Source organism: Sturnira hondurensis, unplaced genomic scaffold (genome assembly GCF_014824575.4).
Source record: "Sturnira hondurensis isolate 20B ecotype Veracruz unplaced genomic scaffold, ASM1482457v3 Scaffold0015509, whole genome shotgun sequence".
In the NCBI taxonomy this organism is placed as follows: domain Eukaryota; kingdom Metazoa; phylum Chordata; class Mammalia; order Chiroptera; family Phyllostomidae; genus Sturnira; species Sturnira hondurensis.
Window position 1 is genome coordinate 10,765,359 of NW_028088140.1, and position 20,498 is coordinate 10,785,856.

Here is a 20,498-nt window from a genome sequence, read left to right on the forward strand (position 1 = left end):
TGTGGCCTCCATAGCCAACAGGGCAGCACACACTGCAGCCAGTTGCTTTTCAGTCAAGGAGTACCATACCTCTGCTCCTTTCCAGAGTTGGGACCAGAAATTCAAGGTTTGACATAGCCATCCTGATCGCTGCCACAAACCGCATCCAAAGCCTTCAGGTGTGACAGGCACATGTAGCACACAGCATCTAGCTGGATCCAGAGCATGCAAGGCCTGGGCATGCTTAATGATAAGGAGCTTCACTCCTTGGAATGCTTGTTCCAAGGTCACGGTCCAATCCCAGTTTGCTCCCTTTTTCACCTAAGCATAAAAGAGATGAATGACCTCGTATGAGGCACAAATGCTCTCCAATACCCCAACAGGCCCACAAGTGTCTGGAGCTGTTGCACAGTGGTAGGGGTCAGATACGCCTGAATCTTATCTATCACCGCATCAGGGATGACTTTTGTCTTACCTGACCAGACAACCCCTAGGAATTTGACAGACAATCCAGGCCCCTGCAGTTTGGTTTTACTGACTGCCCAGCCACATGACTTCAGGTGAAATAGCACTTGTGGCACTGCTGTTTCTACCTCTGCAAAAGAATCACTGGTTAGCAAAATGTCAACAGTGTATTGTAACAGGCACTCTTCTGGAGGCTGTAGCCACTTAACCAGGTCCTCTGCCACAAGCCTGTGATGGATAGTTGGGCTGTGTGAGTACTCTTGAGGGAGTACTATAAAGGTCCACTGTCTTCCCACATGAAGGCAAACAGATCTTGACCTTCCAGAGCAAGGTCAATGGAGAAAAAGGCATTTGCCAGATCAGCTACAAAGTGGTAAGTTCCCAGCTCATTATTTAACTAGCCCATCCAGTCTACCACAGAGGGGACCACTGCATGTATTGGAGGAATGACCTTTTTGAGTTCCTGGTAATCTGTCATCCTGCATGTGCCATCTGGTTTCCTCACTGGCCACATGGGAGAGTTAAAAAGGATCATGGCGGCCCTAACTATCCCTTCCTCTTCCAACTCTCCTGTAGTTGCCGTAATTTCCTCATATCCCCTGGGCAACTGGTATTGTTTCACTGCCACTACCCATTTTGGGTATGGCAACTGAACAGGGGGATGCTCAGTATGTCCCCACAGAATGGCTTTTACCACTAACATGGGTGAAACTCTCCTGCAGAAGTGTGTAGCCACAGTCCCTGAAGCACATCAATACCCAGGGTATACTCAGGAATGTAGGAGACATGAACAGGGTATTCGTGGGGGGCAAACACCCGATGCCAAAGAGCCATGCAGCCTTCACCCTTACATTGTGTCCCCCATAATCATCAATAGAGACCTCAGAACCAGAAACTTCTCATGGTTTCCAAATAGAGAATATACTCGGCTCCTGTATTCATGAGAGCCAAAACTGCTGAACATTTGCAGGGGACCAATGAATAGCCAATTCGATGTGCGGCCTCTGGTACCCACCCATCTCCTGTAGAAGGGTTTCTCAGCCTCCTACTCAGATGTCCAAAGGCTATCTCTACCCTGGTGTTGGAAGGTTGACACAGCTAGGTGGTTTTCCAGCTGGACTGGGGCACACCTCCAGACTTCTCTGTCAGTTCCTTCTTCTGGGGCTGCAGGAAGTACTGGGCAGCTTGCAGCTGCTTCCAGAGCTCTGATAGGTATGCATTCCGCTTCCCATCAATTGTAGTGCAATCTACTCCTTTTGGAAGACGTGACCACATGTGTGTTCTGGTCACCACACAGGGGCGCCATTTGACCAAGAAACAAAGGAACTCTGAGAGACTGCCCAATAGGCTTTTTGCTGGCAGCGAGACTCCATCTCTCCCAGAATGGCTACCATCATTTTGACATCATTTATGCGACTGACGACATACAGGGCTAAGATCGCCGTGAATGACCTGAACTAGGCAGGGGAGCAGGCTGTAACACGAGAGTCTGCATTCTAGCTGTGAAACATTCATCATCAGGGCCCTGAGTATTAGGATTTAACATGGCCTGGTGCATGCCCAGCTCCCGCAGGATTTGCACTGAAGTAAAGGACTGCCACTTGCTTACTGTGTCTAGTGTGTCACCCACATTTGCCCAGACAGTACTGATGCAGATCCTGGCCAGCAGAATCCATGTGTTGTGGCCACGAGAGACAAATACACACGGACTACAGAAGTCCTGTGGAGAAAATGTATAGCACAATCTCTCTCTAATTGAGAGAGAGGGCCCCAACCCCTGCCTAGACAGGCTTTTTATTGCTTCTCTGGGTACATTACATTGAGGATGATCCTCATGTACTATGCACAGGTTCGCTATAGGTAATTACCTTTTACAGATAACAAAAAGAAGAATGTTGCTAATTACTTCAAAGAGAAGGATGTTACAGATCAAGGGGAAAAGTGGTTGAACTGGTTACACTCCATACTTGGGAGGTTTAGCACAGATTTTAGGATGTTACTTTTAGAGATATGCAGTAAACATTTTCTGCCTCAATTCTGGGTGAGGGAATTTTAGCAAAAGCAAGTCTCATAACAGTGTAGGTACAGTGCAGGCCTGATTCCCCACGGGAGAACCTAACCATGGGCTTGGCTCTTTTGTTGCAGAACCTCGTTTGCCACTGGCCTTTCCAAGTGGGGGCTGGGCTACAGTCCCACGCCATGGGAAGCGGTTCCCTATACAGTATGGATAGCTGTATAGGGATCAAATTACCCACTGCCATTACCCACTCCTTCAAAAGATGTGAGCCCTGGGCCTAACTGTGCCTCCAGCTGTTCTGCAGCCACTGGCACAGAGAGGGATGAGTCATGATGGAAGCTAACTTTTCCATCTCATTATCAGTGCACATGTTGCTGTCCACGCTTAAAACACAGGTGCAAGAGCCATGCTGTTAAAGGCACCAGGGTCTCTGGCAAAATTAATTCACAAGATCAACCAGTTTGGCCTGCATGTAGGGATGGTAGGTGGTGTGCTCCACCATCAGGGTAGGGCCAGCCAGATCTCTCCTGGGCACCAGGAGCCGCGGGGACTTCGTTTTCTGTAATACCACTGGGCGGGTCTTCAAGGAACTCAGTTTGCTTCACCCTCATCTTCCTCTACCTCCCACTTGTCCACTGCACCTGGGGAGGGGGCCATCACTGCTTCGCTGCTCACAGCTCTTCCTCCAGGGTACAGATTCTGTATTCCTGGGCCTCTTCTGTCCTTGAAGTTCACATCATTTTCACTGTGTCGCAAAGCAAGGTCTGTCTCAGCTCACAAAGCTGAAAGAAATACCCAGCCCATGGCCCCCACAGCCACTCAGGCACTGGGCCACTTCATAGTCTCCCCAACCACCTGCAGGCCCCCTCAATGTATTGGGTGTGCCGCTAACATCAGGGCACTCCCCAGGTGGGGTCCACAATTCCAGGAGACTTGCCATTGGGCACCACATCCTAGTGACTGGCCACCCACCCAGGCTCCCCTCAGGGGATCCTGGAGGCTCCTTATTTGTACCCTATGGCGATGAATCCTGCCAACAGCACCAGTTGGCTTTGCAGCCTGTCAAGACCTGGCAGGTTAACTCTGGATTCGGGCAGACAGAAGAAAAGTTGGAGAGCCTTCAGGATGCTTGACGTGTCTTTACTCAAGGGTGGGCAACTCACATGCACTGCAAGCCACATGTTGCCCCCGTGGGGAACCCTAACTTCCTTATTTGCTAAATCCAAACATAGCTGGCAGGGAGCCAAAATGTTGTATACCAAAGCATGATCCTGTGCATGCGGGCCCCCTCAACGTTATGGAACACAGACTATGGGACCCAGACTCAAGGCTGTGGAAACGCTGCTTATCTTAGTTCCCCAGACATCTTGGTGGGGGAGCCAGACTGACTCTGTTTACCCTACACCAAGGTTTTAATATTCTCTTATTTAGTCATTTTTTACTTTGTGTAGGTAACAGGGTCATGATAGACCTTTCTGAAGTTATACAGTACAGAAAAGTGTAGCATAAGTATTCTTTAGGGGAACTTTTAGCTTGATTAAGATAACTAATGCCAGTTTGTAATGTTTTTCTCCTTTTTTTTCTCACAGCTTTAGCTCCACTGTAGTAATTAAGATCTTAGGACATCCAAGGTTGAGAATCACTTTCCAGCTGGCTTAGTGACACATGTTTATTTTGACATGTCTGCCATGATAACCAAAAAGAATGCGAAAAGTTTAGTTGGCAGAAGGGCAAACAAATTGCCACGTGTCACTATCTAAACTGAATATTATCCACGTTTCTTCTGCCACTGACAGTCTAGAGACAAGACAGCAGTTTGGAATGCTCCATTCATGTAAAATAGTCACAGGTGGTTGGCGGGTGGGGGCTGGCGCTCAGGTTGGTTGGGACAGAAAGAGTACTCACAGCTGGCAACTTCCTAGGAAAACGGCAACCATGTGGCTGCCAGCCACCCGCTGCCAACATTTCTGAGTGGTCGGGAAGGTCCATGGTGTAAAAATAGGTGGGCTTTGTGGTAGGGCTGCCTGAATTCAAACCCTAGTTTCACTACTATCCAGCTCTGCACTCAACAAAGATACTTGGCCTACTTAAGCCTCTTTAAAGTTTAAGTTTCTTTTTTTTAAAAATGGAGATTATAGTACTTACCACGATGAAATTAAATAATGCATATAAAGTATTTACAGTGCCTGGAACATAGTAAATTTAATAAATGTTAACTTTTATCATAATTATAAAAGAATGTAATGCTTACACTGAGTAAGCATTAAAATTACTGCATTTTTTAAAAGATTTTATTTATTTATCTTTAGAGAGGAAGGGAAGGAGAGAAATATCAATGTATGGTTGCCTCTTGTGAGTCCGCTGCTGGGAACTGGCCTGCAACCCAGGCATGTGCCCTGACTGGGAATCGAACCGCGATACTCTGGTTCGCAGGCCTGAGCTCAATCCACTGAGCTACACCAGCCAGAGCCTAAAATTACTGCATTTCATCAGCACTCCAGTACAGACCAATGAAACTTTGCAAACTCTGATTCTTTAGCCAGTTTCTCAAAGTTTGGCATAAAGACCACCCAGGGTACAAGCTAAAGGTACAGATCCCTGAGCCCCACCTGGAGCTACTGAATTGGGATCACTTAGATGGACACCCAGTAGTCTGGACTTCTACCATGCCACCCACAGAAGTTCTTTTTGCCACACTAAAGTTTAAGATCTGATGTCCAGGTTTCACTTTATTGTTTTTCACAGATGTTACATTTTTTTACAAATTGAAAACAAGACCTCCAACCAACAAAAAGATTATGACTGGCTTTACTGCAGGGGTCTGGAAGCGAACCTCCAGTATCTCCAAAGTACACCTGCATTAAGTACTCTGTATTTTTGAGTACCGTTTCTCTTCCAGATCTGCATCCCTGCCCCATTAACTCTTGATTTAAGAAAGAGAGGCATTCCTGAAAAAGTTGAAGATGGCTTATAATCCTGTTTTTCCCCCAAACTATATTATCAGTTGGATAAGAATTTCTACACAAAACAAACACAATTCCCTTTGACAGGAAGAGAGAGGGAGGGAGAGAGAGAGAAGGGAGGGAGGGAGGGATTAAAAATTTTCAAGTGAGAACTGATAGAATATAGCATTTGAATTTGGTCTGAAATGTATAGAAGAAGTGATTCTAGCAATTGCTCTGTCCACTGCTGGGGAATGGAATTTTACTAACTCGTTTAAGAACTTCAAGAATTAAAAATCAAAGTGTCAATAGTCACCACTCACATTTATAGGATGCCTTTTCAACCAGTATAGGTCCTTCACATCACACAGCCGCCCGGTGAAGTAGGTTAGCAATTTTGCATTTGCTTTAAAAGACTAAACAGGCTTGGGAAGATCACAGGACCCTCCCAAAGTCATACATCTGGAGAGTGGCAGAGCTGAGCCTAGAGCCAGGTCTCAAAGTGGGGAAGAAGTCCCAGAAACAATGTCTGCTTGGTATCTAGCACGCAGACTTAGATTCTAACCACCTGCTAGTTTCCTGATCTTTAGTGGAGCCTTAGTCTTTTCTTTTTTCATTAGTAAAACAGGATTAAAAGTATGTCATGCACAGGGTTTTTAAAGTAAATGAAATGGGATCTGTAAAGGCCAGATTTCAAATGGTGGTGTTGCAGTGGTGTCGTAAATTTCCATTCCCCTTGGACTCCATGTCGAGCATTCTTCCCACTCAGATCGGGCCACTTTGAACCACTGTTGGTTTCTGCCCAAATCAAGAGTCCTTCCTCTTGATTTGTTGGTTGCCTGGGATAGGCTAGGCAGCTCAACTAAAGAGCTTCACCCCTTCATTTGGCATCTTGTTTTGGTGGCTCACCTAATGGCACAGAAAAGAAAGCCACCACGGACAAAAGTGTTGTGATTCCAGGGCCAGAACTTGGCCATTTCTAGTAGGTCTCCCCCCACACAGGTGGGGAGGCGGGGGGCACAGCATCTTAAGTACACTTTGGGATGAGGGTAGAGTATTTCAGTTCCATTCCCTAAGCACAATATAAAGTTTTAATATATTTACTTATACCAAGGTTCTGTTGTATATTAGGCTTTGTAGCTTCACTCTTTTTGTGGTATAAATTATTCATCTGTAATTCTTTTATTGCCAAGTTTTGCATTAAAGATTTTCAAGATATTTTGCAGCAGTTAAGTTTAGATTCTCAATCTCTCTATGCAAATAAAAAAGAAACAAGACTGATAGCATCTTTTAAAAAATTTTTTTAGTTACATTTTACATTCAATATTATTCTGTATTAGTTTCAAATGTACAACAAAGTGGTTAGAAAATCATGTATGTTACAGAGTGATCACCTGGTGCTTTTAAGTGCCCACCTGTCCCCATACATAGTTATCCTGATATTGACTGTATTTCTTATGCTATAATCTATACCTGTGACTATTCTGTAACTACCAATTCACACTACTTAATTCCTTCACCTTAAAAAATATTTATTGATGAAAGAGAGAAAAAGAAACATTAATTTGTTGCTCCACTTACTTATGCATTCATTGATTGATTCTTATATGTGCCCTGACCCAGGATTAAACCTGCAACCTTGGCAACACTCTAACCAACTGAGCTAACCAGTTGGGGTTCCCTTTGCCATTGTCACAAAACCCCCAACACACACCCCTGATGACAGCTGTCAGTCTATTATCTATATCTATGAGTTTGTTTCTATTCTATTTGTTTATTTTATTCTTTAGATTACACATGTAAGTGGAATCACATGGGTATTTGTCTTTCTCTGTCTGACTTATTTCACTTTGTATAACACCCTCTAGGACTGTCCATACTGTCACAAATTTCTTTTTGTCTCGGCATGCCCGAGGATTTTTTAAAAATTATTTATAGAGAGGAAGGGAAGGAAGTGGGGGGAGAGAGAGAGAGAAAGAGAAAGATCGATGTGAGAAAGAAACATCCATCCGTCGTCCCCCATACACTTCCAGACTGGGAATGGGACCCGCAACCTAGGTATGTACCTTGACTGGGGATTAAACTGGCAACCTTTTGGTGTAGGATGTCAACCCACTTGACCAGGGCAATATGATGGTGTCAAACTGTCTCTATTTTTCATGAGTCCAAGGATAAAAGTACAACCTACAATTCTATCTTCTCTACTTGGGTGTCAAACTCAGTGTTTTGTTGCTGTAAATTTTAAGATGGTAGGATTGTCAGTTTTTTAGTTGAGCCCAGAAAATGCAGTTCTCACAAATGATTAGTACAAAGACTACAGAGGGAAGCTTATCAGTCTAGAATTTTTCAGAATTACTGTTTTTTTATAGTAATAGAACTGGATTAATAGTATTTAGTACTTTCATGAGCTTCAACCCAAAGAAGATACCAAAAAGAAGCATATGGAGGCTCCTGTGGAACAATATCACACAGTCTAGTATTCTTGGAAGTTGCTGCTAAGAGTTTTATCCATAAACCATAAAAGCATTTGGCATTTTTTTTGCAAAGATGAAATTGAATGATGTGCCTCAATTTCCTCATGTGCTCTTTCATGAAGTCCATTGCCTTCTCTAAAATGGGTATAATAATGTCCTCTTTCCTTACCTGAAAAATAGTGTTAAGTAGATGTTAAAGCAAGCTGGCAAAAAGTTAAGATTTTTAAGGACAAATTTCTAGCTATAAGATAGATAATACTGGGGTGTAGTGTATAATATGCTGTAGTGTTAACACTGCTGTATGATGTGTTTGCAAGTTGCTAAGAGTATTTCCGTAAACTTCTCATCACAAGGAAAACATGCTTTCCCCCCTTTTTCTTTTGTATCTATATGAGATGATGGATGTTAAACTTACTGTGGTGAGCATTTCACAGTATTTATGAGTCAAGTCATTGTGCTATACACCTTAAAATTATAGTGATTTATGTCACTTATCTCAACAAAACTTTAAAAAGATTTTCAAGTAAATGTAAGGTATTTGGTATTAAAATTAACCAAAATATAGGAAAAATGTCATTAGAGTTCAAACTCTTCTCTTCTAAATATAGTTTTTATAAAATAATATATAAAATGTTTCTGTGTTCCTTGCCTTAACTCTTTAAAATATGGCATTTTATCTGGAATCTTCTTTTTTAATATATTTTATTGATTATGCCATTACAGTTGTCCCATTTCCACCCCTTTATTCCCCTGCACCCTGCACACCCCCTCTCACCCACATTCCCCCCCGCCTTTACTTTATGTCCATGGGTGGTACATATAAGTTCTTACGCTTCTACATTTCCTATGCTTACCCTCCCCATGTCTATTTTCTACTTGTATCTATGCTACTTATTCTTTGTACCTTCCCCCTCTTTCCTCCTCTTCTCCTCCACTGATAATCCTCCATGTGATCTTCATTTCAGTGATTCTGTTCCTATTCTAGTTGTTTGCTTAGTCTGTTTTTGTTTTGTTTTGTTTAGGTTTGGTTGTTAATAGCTGTGAGTTTGTTGTCACTGTCCATATTTTTTATCTTCTTTTTCTTAAATAAGTCCTTTTAACATTTCATATAATAAGGGCTTGGTGATGATGAACTCCTTGAATTTGACCTTATCTGGGAAGCACTTGATCTGCCCTTCCATTCTAAATGAGAGCTTTGCTGGGTAGAGTCATCTTGGATATAGGCCCTTGCCTTTCATGACTTGGAATACTTCTTTCAGCCCCTTCTCCCAAGGTTTCTTTTGCGAAATCAGCTGACAGTCTTAGGGGAACTCCTTTGTAGGTAACTGCCTCCTTTTCTCTTGCTGCTTTTAAGATTCTCTCCTTCTCTTTCATCTTGGGTAATATAATTATGATGTGCCTTGGTGGATGCTTCCTTGGGTCCAACTTCTGTGGGACTCTCTGAGCTTCCTGGACTTCCTGGAAGTCTGTTTCCTTGGCTAAAATGGGGAAATTCTCCTTCATTATTTGTTCAAATAAGTTTTTAATTTCTTGCTCTTCTTCTTCTCCTTCTGGCATCCCTATAATTCGGATGTTGGAACATTTAAAATATCCTGGAGGTTTCTAAGCCTGTCATTTTTTTTTTTTGAATTCTTGTTTCTTCATTATTTTCTGGTTGAATGTTTTTTTCTTCCTTTTGTTCTAAACCGTTGATTTGAGTCCTGGTTTCCTTCCCATCAATGTTGGTTCCCTGTAGAGTTTTCTTCATTTCACACAGTGCAACCTTCATTGCTGCCTAGGTCTTTTTTATGCTGCTGAAGTACCCAGTGAGTTCCTGGAGCATCTTGATAACCAGTGTTTTGAACTGTGTGTCTGATAGGTTGGCTCTCTCTTTGTCGCTTAGTTGTAGTGTTTCTGGAGCTTTGAACTGTTCTTTCATTTGGGCCATTTTTTTGTCTTGGTGTACCTTTTGTGTAGTAAGGGGCAGAGCCTTAGGTGTTCACCAGGGTGGGACAACCCATGTCGCTGCATTATGGCACAGTATGTGCGGGAGGGGTCCAAGAGGGAACAATGGCGCTTGCTCTGCTTTCTGCTGGTTTTCAGTCACTTTCCCCACTACCCACAATCAAATTGGGCCTTTCTGGTGCTGATTCCTGGGTGGGTGGGTGAGTTTGTGTACATTCTAGGACGCTTTGTGTCTCTCCAATGAACTCTCCTCTGAGGCTGGGAGTTTCTCCTGCTGCTGCCTCAACCCCCACAGGTTTTTTTTGGTCAGAGGTTTTAAGGCTTTGTTTTCCGATACTGGCTCCCTGGGTTGTACAGTCCGTCTTGCTCCCAAGTTGCTCTGCCCAATATATCTGCATTTGAATGTGGGACCACCCAGTCCACCAGCTGCCGCCTTGTCGTGAGTCCTCTCTGCCTGGCTACTCCTCTCCTCCCCTCCTACCTGTCTGGATGAATGTTTCTTCTTTCACTCCTTGGTTGTCGGACTTCCATACAGTTCAATTTTCTGTCAGTTCTGGTTGCTTTTTGTTTTTAAATTTGTTCTTGTCCTTCTTTAGGTTGTGCCAGGAGGCACATTGTGTCTACCTATGCCTCCATCTTGGCCAGACGTCTAATCTGAAATCTTCTGAATTTCCTCCTCATTTAAAATTCTAGGACATATATTTATACATATCCCATTCTAAGCACTGTATAATCTGACTCCTGTGCTAAAAAAAAAAAAAAAAAAGAAGAAGAAGAAGAAAGTTGGTAGGGGGTTTGCTCTGGGTGCTGTGCAGGGTCTTTTTTTATTATGATGCATTCATTTTCATATAAGGAAAATTAGGTAATAGTATATAACTCTTAAATAGTGAGATGCTACTACTTAGATTTTATAAAATACAGTAGCCTCTCCACCCAATCCAGTTTCACTTTCTAAAGCTTCAGTCACCCCCCACCCAGTTAACGAAGGACCAAAAATATTAAATTCCAGAAATAATTTATAAGCTTTAAGTTGTGGGCTATCCTGCTGTCCTGACTAGCGGCATGGTGACATCTCACACCATTATGCCCAGGGATGTGAATCATCCCTTTGTCCAGCATCTCCACACTGCACACACTACCCACCCATTAGTCACTTTAAGAGCCATCTCAGTTATCAGATTTCTGTCCTAGTAGCGTGGTGCTTGTGTTCAGATAACCCTTACTTTACTAATGACTCCGAAGTTCAAGAGCATGATGCTGGCAGTTTAGATATACCAAAAAGAGGCCTGAAAGTGCTTTAAGTGAAAAGGTGTGTATGTATAGGACAAGACAGTGCATTTAAGGTTGACTACTCTGCAGTTTCAGGTATCCTTTGGGGGTCTTTGGAAGGTATCCCCTTGTGGATGAGGGAGGGTTTATGTATAAAGGCTAAAATTTCATTTTCTGGAGTTGCAGCACACTGCTAGTATTACAGAACAGACCCAGGGTTGGGGGACAACATGCTATTACCAAATGGACCCCCCTTCTCCCAGGGTGCCTCTGTACTAAGTTTGCCTTCCCCGCCACCAGGGAATTATAACTCTCAGTGTCAGAGATTGGTGTAAAGGAAAGGAACTATTTATTCAAAAGTTATACAGACTTAAGGGTAATGACTTAATGTCTTCATTAAAATCCCAAAGTCCCTTAAAACACCCACAATTACACACAGTCCTTCCTTCCTCCCTTTGCCTAGTCAGGGGTACCGTATCTCAGGAAAAAACGTAGCTCAGGTTGCCCCCAGTTCTTCCCAGTGATCCATGCTCAGCTGGCAGGCCTCCCTTAGTTCCCAGCACCACCAGCTGTATCCCCGGGATCTCCAGTTCTTAATCCAAAACCACATGGCACCTTCTCATGGCCCACCAGCAAGAGTCCTTTCAACCCTTTCCTCCCTGCAGCATCTCTCCTGCATTCTTCCGAACTGCCAAGAGAAAGCTCTGCATCGCTGCTACATCTTGCTTTCCAGCTTCCTAAGCTTCAGCAAAGGGAGGCCCAAAGCCATGAGGTTCTCCCTCTTACCAAAGCTGCCTGGGTCCCCCTCTTCTCCAAAGTTGTATGGTTTTCCCTCGCATGGCTGCCACGACTGGGTTTAAATCCCGCGCTAATCTTCCTCTGCAGCCCCATTTCCGACTCATCCCACAGTCGGCTACACCTGCCAGCATTCCTGCGTTTTTCCAGCTTTTCTCAGCTGCCATAGTAAGTCCGCGAAGGTGAAGCCCCATTGCATGGAGAGGGTCGTGTCCAAGCTCTCATGCAGGGCCTGTAACCAGGAGTAGCTGCCTCCCAGTTGCATCACGGGTGGAAGTCACTCCCCAATCCCTGGCTAAAAGCATGGCCACAGCTATTTAACATACCCATGAAACCAGTAAAAAGTTATAGATATGTTAAGTAATGATTCCTGTGGTTATTTAGAAAAGTGTTGCTATGCAGAACAACTCTCAGTGGCCCTGCTTCATGTGTCCCATCCCCCATTTCAGACTTGTGGGGGTGAGGACATCCTCTGTTTTTAGTATTTCCTGGACACCCTGAGTTCTGGACCCCATTATAAATCCCTCTTTGGGGGCCTCCTGGCTGCACCCTGTTACACTGGTACCATGGGATACTCTTAAATGATATTTACACTGGGAGATTTTGTTTGTTTGAGGTATTTTTTAAAATAATTTTTATTTTCAGTTACAATTGACATACAATACTATATTAGTTTCAGATGTACAACCCAGTTTTAGACATTTATATAACTTGCAAAGTGATCACCCCAATAAATTTAGTGTCCATTGACACAATATATAGTTATACAATATTATTGACTATATTCCCTATGCTGTACTTTACATCCCTGTGACTATTTTGTAACGGCCAATTTGTACTTCTTAATCCCTTCACCTTTTTCACCCAGTCCCCAGACCGCCTCCTGTCTGGAAACTATCAGTCTGATCTCTGTATCTGTGTTTCTAGTCTATTTGTTTATTTAACTTTGTTTTTTAGATTCCACATACAAGTGAAATTATATGGTATTTGTCTTTCTCTGACTTATTTCACACCCAGCACAATATTTTCTAACTCCATCTATGTTGTTGCAGATGGCAAGATTTCATTCTTTTTTTAATGACTGAGTCATATTCCATTGTATATATACATCATTTCTTCTTTACCCATTCATATATTGATGGACACGTACATTACTTCCATATATTGGCTATTGTAAATAATTCAATTTAGTGCTTTGGGTTTCTTTGGATAAATAACATTACAAGGTTTTAACCTATGTACATTTAAGGGCTCAACAGACAGAAATCAGGAGGTAGAGAATTTATTTTTATTTTCACTAACCTCCAGCTTAAACGTAGCACTTCCTTCAGTTACAAATGTAGGCATCAAACCAGAGCACTTTCAGCAGTACTTGTGATATTGTCACCAGTAGAATTCAGAGATTTTTTCACATCATACTACAGCCTTTGCTGATATCTTAAAATATCTCATGCTTACCAGTACTTCTTCAGAAGTGTGATAGTTATTAGACCTATCACTAGTCCTTTTAATTCATGTGTTATGTGTATTGTAATATCACTATACTTTTACTATTTTGATCATTGTGTTTCAGAGTAATCAGCTTACTCTATAATCCTATCTGCTTTGTTTTATGCATTTAAAAATGTGATTCTGAGCAGGAGTCTCTGCCAGAGGGGAGAGAGGCGGGAGGAGCAGGGAGGAGGATGAAAAGGATGAAGGGGAGTAAGGGGTAGAGACTTCAGTTACAAAATAAATAAGTCACAGAGATATAATGTACAGCACAGGGGATATAGCCAATTATGTCATAATAACTTTGTATGATTATAGATGGTTAATAGATTTACCATGGCGATCACATCATAAGGTATATAAATGTCCAATAACTATGTTGTACATGTGAAAATAATATAATGTGTATGAACTACAATGTTTTTTACATTTTTATTGTTCAAGTACAGTTGTTTCCATCACTTCAAAATTTTATAAAAATAAATATATTTGTTTTAATTTTTAAAAAGATTATGTGCCAAGGGTGCAAGACTGCAAAGTAAAAAGGACAGATTTTGAAATGAGATGAACTGGCTTGTAAAATGGGCCCCTCTTCTTTCTGGCTTGTTAACCTTTAGCTTCAATGTCTTAAAATATAAAATGTGACAAATAATATACCCCTAGGTAGTTGTGGAGGTTAAGTAAGGTAGTGTATGATGGTATAGTCTGGCACATGACAGGTATTCAAAAATCATAGTTTTCATTAGTGTCATTGCCGCAGTCCTCATAATAGTGTCAGGATGTTTCCCTTCTCCTCTCCAGCTCGGTGACTGTACCTACCCTCCCTACTGTGTCCAGGAGTCGGACCAGGGAAACCCAGGAAGCTTTCTTATTATATTAATAGCATCTTGAAAGTACCTTTGGCTTGTTCAAAGCACAATCTGTTTATTTTTTTAATCTTCACAAAGCATCTTAATTTATTTACCTATAATATTTTCTTCTGAATACCTTGCCACATTAATTTCCTGATGTAACAAATTATCATAGGCTGGGTGGCTGAAAACATTTATTCTCTTTGTTATACAGGCCAGAAGTCTGAAATCAAGGTGTAGGAAGGTCCAAGCTCTCTTTGTGGCCCTAGGGGAGAATCTTGGAGTACCTTGGCTTATATGAGATGCATCATTCTGATCTTTGCCTCTGTTCTCACATGGCTTTCTTCTTTTGCCTTTGTGTCCCTCTTCTTCTAGGACACCAGACATTCGAGTAGGGCCCACCTAATCCAGTATGACATCATCTTAACTCAGTACCTCCACAAATACTGTATCTCCAAATAAGATCACTTCACAGATGCTGGGGGTGAGGACTGCAATATATCTTATAGGAGGACACAATTCAACCCACAACACTTGCAAGTGGACCCAGTATATTTACTTTAGATCAGGTTTTCGAATAGATATATGCAATATCAGTTTTGGGGGGGCGGTGTTTTATTTTTCCTCTAACTAGTAATTTAATCTCGCTGTGGCTTCAACAAATATTTTAAAGTGTCTAATGGGAGGTAATGAGATCTATCTTGGTTTTTCACTTTTGTAAAGTAAAGAATCCTGTATAAGAAGAAAAGATGTGTAGGGAAAGTACTTAAAAACCATTTTTCAGTACTTTTACTGAAAAGCAAGAGTTAAAAGGGCAGCCACTCCACCGAAAAGTCTGTTTACAAGCATTTATGACTTGGGTGTGAATTGGCCATTCAAGTTTAGAGAGCCCTGGGTTGATAGGAAGCTCAGGCTGCTGACCTGTGAGAAGAAGCTGACTGAACAGAGCTTTGGCCACTTACACCCCTGATTAGAGCATTTTAAAGGCAAGAAACAAATTTCGAGAGAGCATGGATGTGGTCAACTGCTTGTTCCTTCAGTGTATCAGTGGGCCACTGCTACCTGTAGCCAGGTCCAGGGTAGGTTATGGCTTTGGAGAGATTGTTGTTTGTCGTTGGTGTGGGGTTTGTGGTTCCCGGTACCATCACACTCAAAGTGCATTTCCCAGAATGAACGTATATTGTATTTCAAAAGTAGGTAAACTTTGCTAAAAGATTAGTCTTGGAGTATGCATCCAAGTTCAGATTTTTTCTACAAGGAATGTAAGTCACTTCTGGCCAAGGACCACTGTCAGAATGTGAGCTTGAAGTTGAGGGACTTTTATGTTGTTCCCTGCCTTCCTCCTTCCTTCTGTTCTTTTGCTAGGAGTAAATTGGAGATTTCATTTTTACATATTCTTTTGTTTACTAATTTTTGCAGTTCCTAGAACTTTGATACCACTTGTATGTCTTCAGTGGGCTGTGTATAGTTGCAGTGGAATTCAACTGGTTCTCAGGGGTGCTCCGAGCGAGGCAGCAGCCGAGCCGCTGACACTGAAGCCTGATGTGTTAAGGGACTCCAGCCAGTAGCACCCGCTGTCCCCTGCTTTCATGGCCTCCATCATTTCCTGGAGTGTGGTCTCAGAAGGATTTATTTCCTGAATAGCTAAGACAACTTGTTTTACTAAGCTCATTTTCTTATTTTCTTTTTAGCATCAGTAAGGAAAACAAGCTGTAATGTTGCGTAAGTGCAGACAAAAGCACACGCAGATTTGTAATCAGACTCTCATTGCCCATCGTTTTGTTGAACTTCTGTTTTCTAGCATGTTGCTTCTGAACCTTTTTATCACAGGAATAATACAAGCGTGCTTAGTCTCATTGCATGCTTAAGCTGACTGTGCCATTAGATGCGCTAATTTAAACTATCTGTAATAACTTTTTTCTTATGTAGTGCAAAAAATAATATTAACTTTTCTGTGACTTCTACCCTCTGAGGTTTATGCTTAGGGGTGGGAGAATTAAAGTTGATGAGACAAATTTGCAAAAGATGAAATTTTATTCCTACAGGTTAAGTGGGAGTTCACAGAAAAGTGTTACTCCAGAAAGTGGTTAGGTTTTGGAGCTTATGTACCATCCTAATGAAGGAGAAGGGTGCTGATGGGAAAACAGATAACTTTTAGGAGAGACAAATGAGGCTGTCTGTAGCAGAACAGGTGGGAGGTAGGATAGTTTTGTGACCATGTCTGTTTAGGTGAGGGCTTCTACTCAAGAGTGGTAAGAGTCCGTCTTCCCTGACTGGGAGAAAGAATTTCTATCCCAACGGAGCAGATTTATGACAACTGAGTTCTTCTGTGGGGCCATGCTTTTAGGCAGGTGAGGGAGTATTTTCAGGAAGAAAATGCCTCCAGCTCAGAAGAGTTTTTAGGCCACAGCAGTGTATCCTGGACCCCTTCAGTGGTGACTTGAAGTAAAGACAGCATCCCCGGCAGTAAGAGTCAGTAGAGAGTGGGGTCACTGATGATTGCTAGAACCCAGGGTTTTTTCTTTCTTTTTTTTCCCCTCAAAGGTGGGGAAATTTAGTGGCATAGTGGCAACAGAAATTACCAGGCTCACATTTAAGTGTCTGTCTTGCTGCTAATTGACTGTGTGACCTTGAGCAAGTCACTTTACAGTTTTTTAGGTCACAGTTTTTCTAATTTGAAAAATGATCGGCACAGAGTGGGGTATCTGTAAATCCTTTCCTGCTTCCTTTGCTCTTCATCACATTTTTCATAGTATGTGATTTTAGGTAATTCTTAGATGCATTGAGTTAGAAATTTCAGGATTTGCGTTTCAAGTCTCAGTTGCCATTGATTGGCAAGCGGTGGGACTTCTCGCCTGCAGTGCTCATGGGCAGGGCTGGCTTGGTCTGCAGCAGGGCTTGCTCTGCCTGCCCTGCAATCACATGACTTTTCTGGTTAATTTAGTTCTCTTCCAGTGCCTGGTTCAGTTTTTATTGTATTTTTTAAATATTTATTTATTTTTAGAGAGAAGGGAAGGGAAGGAGAGAGTGGGAGAGAAACATCAATGTGTGGTTGCCTCTCATCTGTCCCCTCCTGGGGACTTGGCCTGCAACCCAGGCATGTGCCCTGACTGGGAATCAAACCAGCAACCCTTTGCTTCACAGGCCCATGCTCAATCCACTGAGTTACACCAGCCAGGGCTTATTGTATTTTTGAATAGTGTATAGAGATGGAAGAACCAAAGGCACCTGGGCTCCCAGGCCTGTGACTGGTGGCTCGCAAACTGTGGTGAGCCCCTCTCCCTGCTGCCCCTGTGGGGCTCTGAGACCAGACTTGGAGGGGTCTGCTGAGACAGGGTATCTTCAAGCAGAACTGATCAGGGCCTAGCAAATCTAATGCAGTGCTTTTTTAAAAAAAGATTTTATTTATTTATCTTTAGAGAGGAAGGGAAGGAGAGAAGGAGAGAAATATCAATGTATGGTTGCCTCTCATGAGTCCCCTGCTGGGAGCTGGCCTGCAACCCAGGCATGTGCCCTGACTGGGAATCGAACCGTGATTGTGTGGTTCGCAGGCCCGAGCTCAATCCACTGAGCTACACCAGCCAGGGCTAATGCAGTGCTTTTTAAGAGCCATAATTAACTATTGCTAATAAAGGCTATCTTATCATTGTAGTATTTAATTCTCACTAGGACCCATTTTTCCCCCGGTGAACAGTTACAGAACCAAACCCACAGAAGTTAAGCAACTTATATGAGGTTATGAAGCTAGCTGAGTTACACAGAAATCAGCTCATTTTTAAACCTCATGGCTTTTTTTCTAGTATGTTGCATTGCCTCTAAACAGTTTTTTGAAAAATTAGAACATTATGCCTAGTTTAGGGTCATAGACTATCCAGCTGTGGTATTGTCTAGGCCTAGGGTTGTGCAACCTTTTGGCGTATCTGGGCCACACTGAAAGAAGAGTTGTCTTGGGCCACACATTAAATACATTGCAACACATAATCACAAAAAAAATCTCATAATGTTTTAAATAAATTTATGATTTTTTGCTGGGCCACATTCATAGCCATCCTGGGCCACATGCAGCCTGCTGACTGTGGGTTGAACACCGCTGGCTCTAGTCTAAAATCTGAGATCCTGAAAGGTCAGCTGTGACCTGTCCAAGCTCACATAGCTAGTGAGTAACCTGATCTGCTTCTTTGAATCCTAGCTCAGTGCTCTCTCCTCCTTCCCATCAGTGAGCATCAGGCCCTAGCAACCCAGACCTAATCTTCTGAAAGCACCTTCTACTTTCAAACATTATAGCAAGACAATACCTTAGAGTAGCACTGGGTAACATTACACATTTATTCTTCTACTGACAGACCTGCCTTTCCCACCATGGTATTGTTATGCTTACTTTTGGTGACACTCCTACCTTACTTTTTATTAACTCCTAATGGTGCTGATTTTGAAAATATCTTGTGTCAGTCATCAAACATCACTATTAAACTTAGCTTTAATACTTACCTGGCAGGGGAGATACCATGATCATGAAGGTGGTTTTCCCAGGGCAAGGCTTATCCATTGCACTCCGTATGTGCTGACCCCTGTGATTCCCCCAGATGTGGGAAACTCGACTGCATAATTTGTGGTAGTGGGGGACTGCGTTCGCGCTCTCCCACAAAAAATAAAAATAAAAAAATAAATAAACTTAGCTTTAATTCAACCTCCAATTAAAGATAGATTTGCTTATTTTAATCCACATATCAGTTATATCTGTTACGCAAAAGAAACTTTTAAAGACAAGTAAATCACCCTGGCTGGTGTAGCTCAGTGGATGGAGTGTGGGCCTGCGAACCAAAGGATCATGGTTCGATTCCCAGTCAGGGCACATGTCTGGGTTGCAGGCCAGTTCCCAGCAAGGGACACACAAGAGGCAACCATACATTGATGTTTCTCTCCCTCTCTCCTTCCCTTCCCTTCCAAAGATAAATAAATAAAATCTTTAAAAAAAAAAGTAAATCTAGAAAGCCTTTGCAACAGAGCTGAGGGAGAATGGAAGGGAATGTGTATCTTGTTCTTTTTTAATACCTTCCTGGGTATTGGTGCTCACCTAACTTGTTTGAATTCAAAAGGTTTTTACTGAGGATTCCTGGAGGTGGGGCTCATCCCTGGAGGAAGAAAAGACAGAGGCTCTGAGAATCTCAATTTCCCGGAGGACATGGGGCTCTGGGAGAAGGTCAAGGCCTCGACCACTCTCAGACTATGGCCAGTTGGCCAGCCGAAGTCTGTCTATTCCTGAAGACTCCATTGCTGTGGACCCCCAGAAGGAAGACACTGTATACAGTGGCCACCAGCTGGACATGGCCTCCATGGTGCCTGCAGACCAGAAGGCTGCCATGTGCTGCCCCAGAGGAGGCCAGAGAAGACGCCCTATCTCTGTGATAGGTGGGGTCAGCATCTATGGGAACAGCCAGACAGAAGCAATAGAGAATCTTCTAACCCAAGTAAGATCTGGTGTGCACCCACCAAAGCCATCAAAGCTCTCAGCTTCCTGGCCTCTGTTGTCCCCCGCAAACTGAACTGGACACTTTCCTTTCACCTTTTCTGAATCGGGGATGATGTCGTCTCACAACCTTTCTTCCTGACTTTGCAAGCTATACTTATTAAAACTAATCAAAGACTAATCACCTGAGATTTGGATGTGTTTTACTAATCTGTCTTTGCTGGGATCTTGAGTAATACGTAAATTAGTTTGCTGTTTATTCTAAATCATCTGAGATGTGAAAATGAGGAAAGTAGCAGTGCATATTTAGTGAGCTTCCTGAAAGAAAAGAAATCTTAAGAAAGAAAGCATCATTCATTGTTAACATGTAAAAATAAGAAATAAATAAAGAAGTCAATTTTTAAGACATAAGGAAATAATTTTTTCACCATTTTCTTGCTTTCGAGTTGCAGCTTTGTAACTGCTTTGAAAATAGATTAAAATCTTAATATCATTTCCTTAGTATAATGTAGTAATTCAACAAGTATTTGTCAATTAACCAAAGAGCTCCTTGAGGATACAAAACTTTTAAATAAAGGTCTGTTTCTGTTATTTATGAGACAAATACTCCACCCATGGTCCAGTGTTCACAGAACAGTACATGAGTAAGTGCCCAATTTCATATTTTAAATTTGCTAGCTGATATCATAACCCATAAAATTCTCTAAAAAGGAAAATCTATATTGGTATAGGATTTTATGTTTACATTCTGCCTATAAAGCACAATACAATGCCTTGTTTATGTAGCAAGCACTTAAAACACTC

The 20,498-nt window shown here is 42.3% G+C and overlaps 1 protein-coding gene and 1 non-coding gene across 4 annotated transcripts in view; both read left to right on the plus strand.

Moving 5' to 3' along the window:
- SPATA13 (spermatogenesis associated 13) overlaps positions 1 to 20,498 on the plus strand; it is an 88,181-nt gene that overhangs the window by 16,486 nt on the left and 51,197 nt on the right. For all 3 annotated transcript variants that reach the window (XM_037064752.1, XM_037064755.1, XM_037064754.1), the window contains exon 2: positions 19,324 to 19,695. In XM_037064752.1, coding sequence (XP_036920647.1) covers positions 19,324 to 19,695 — 372 coding nt within the window. The remainder of the gene's footprint in view (positions 1 to 19,323; positions 19,696 to 20,498) is intronic.
- Positions 18,708 to 18,871, plus strand: LOC119000030 (U1 spliceosomal RNA). The gene has a single exon (XR_005069225.1). It is a non-coding gene; the product is annotated as a U1 spliceosomal RNA (small nuclear RNA).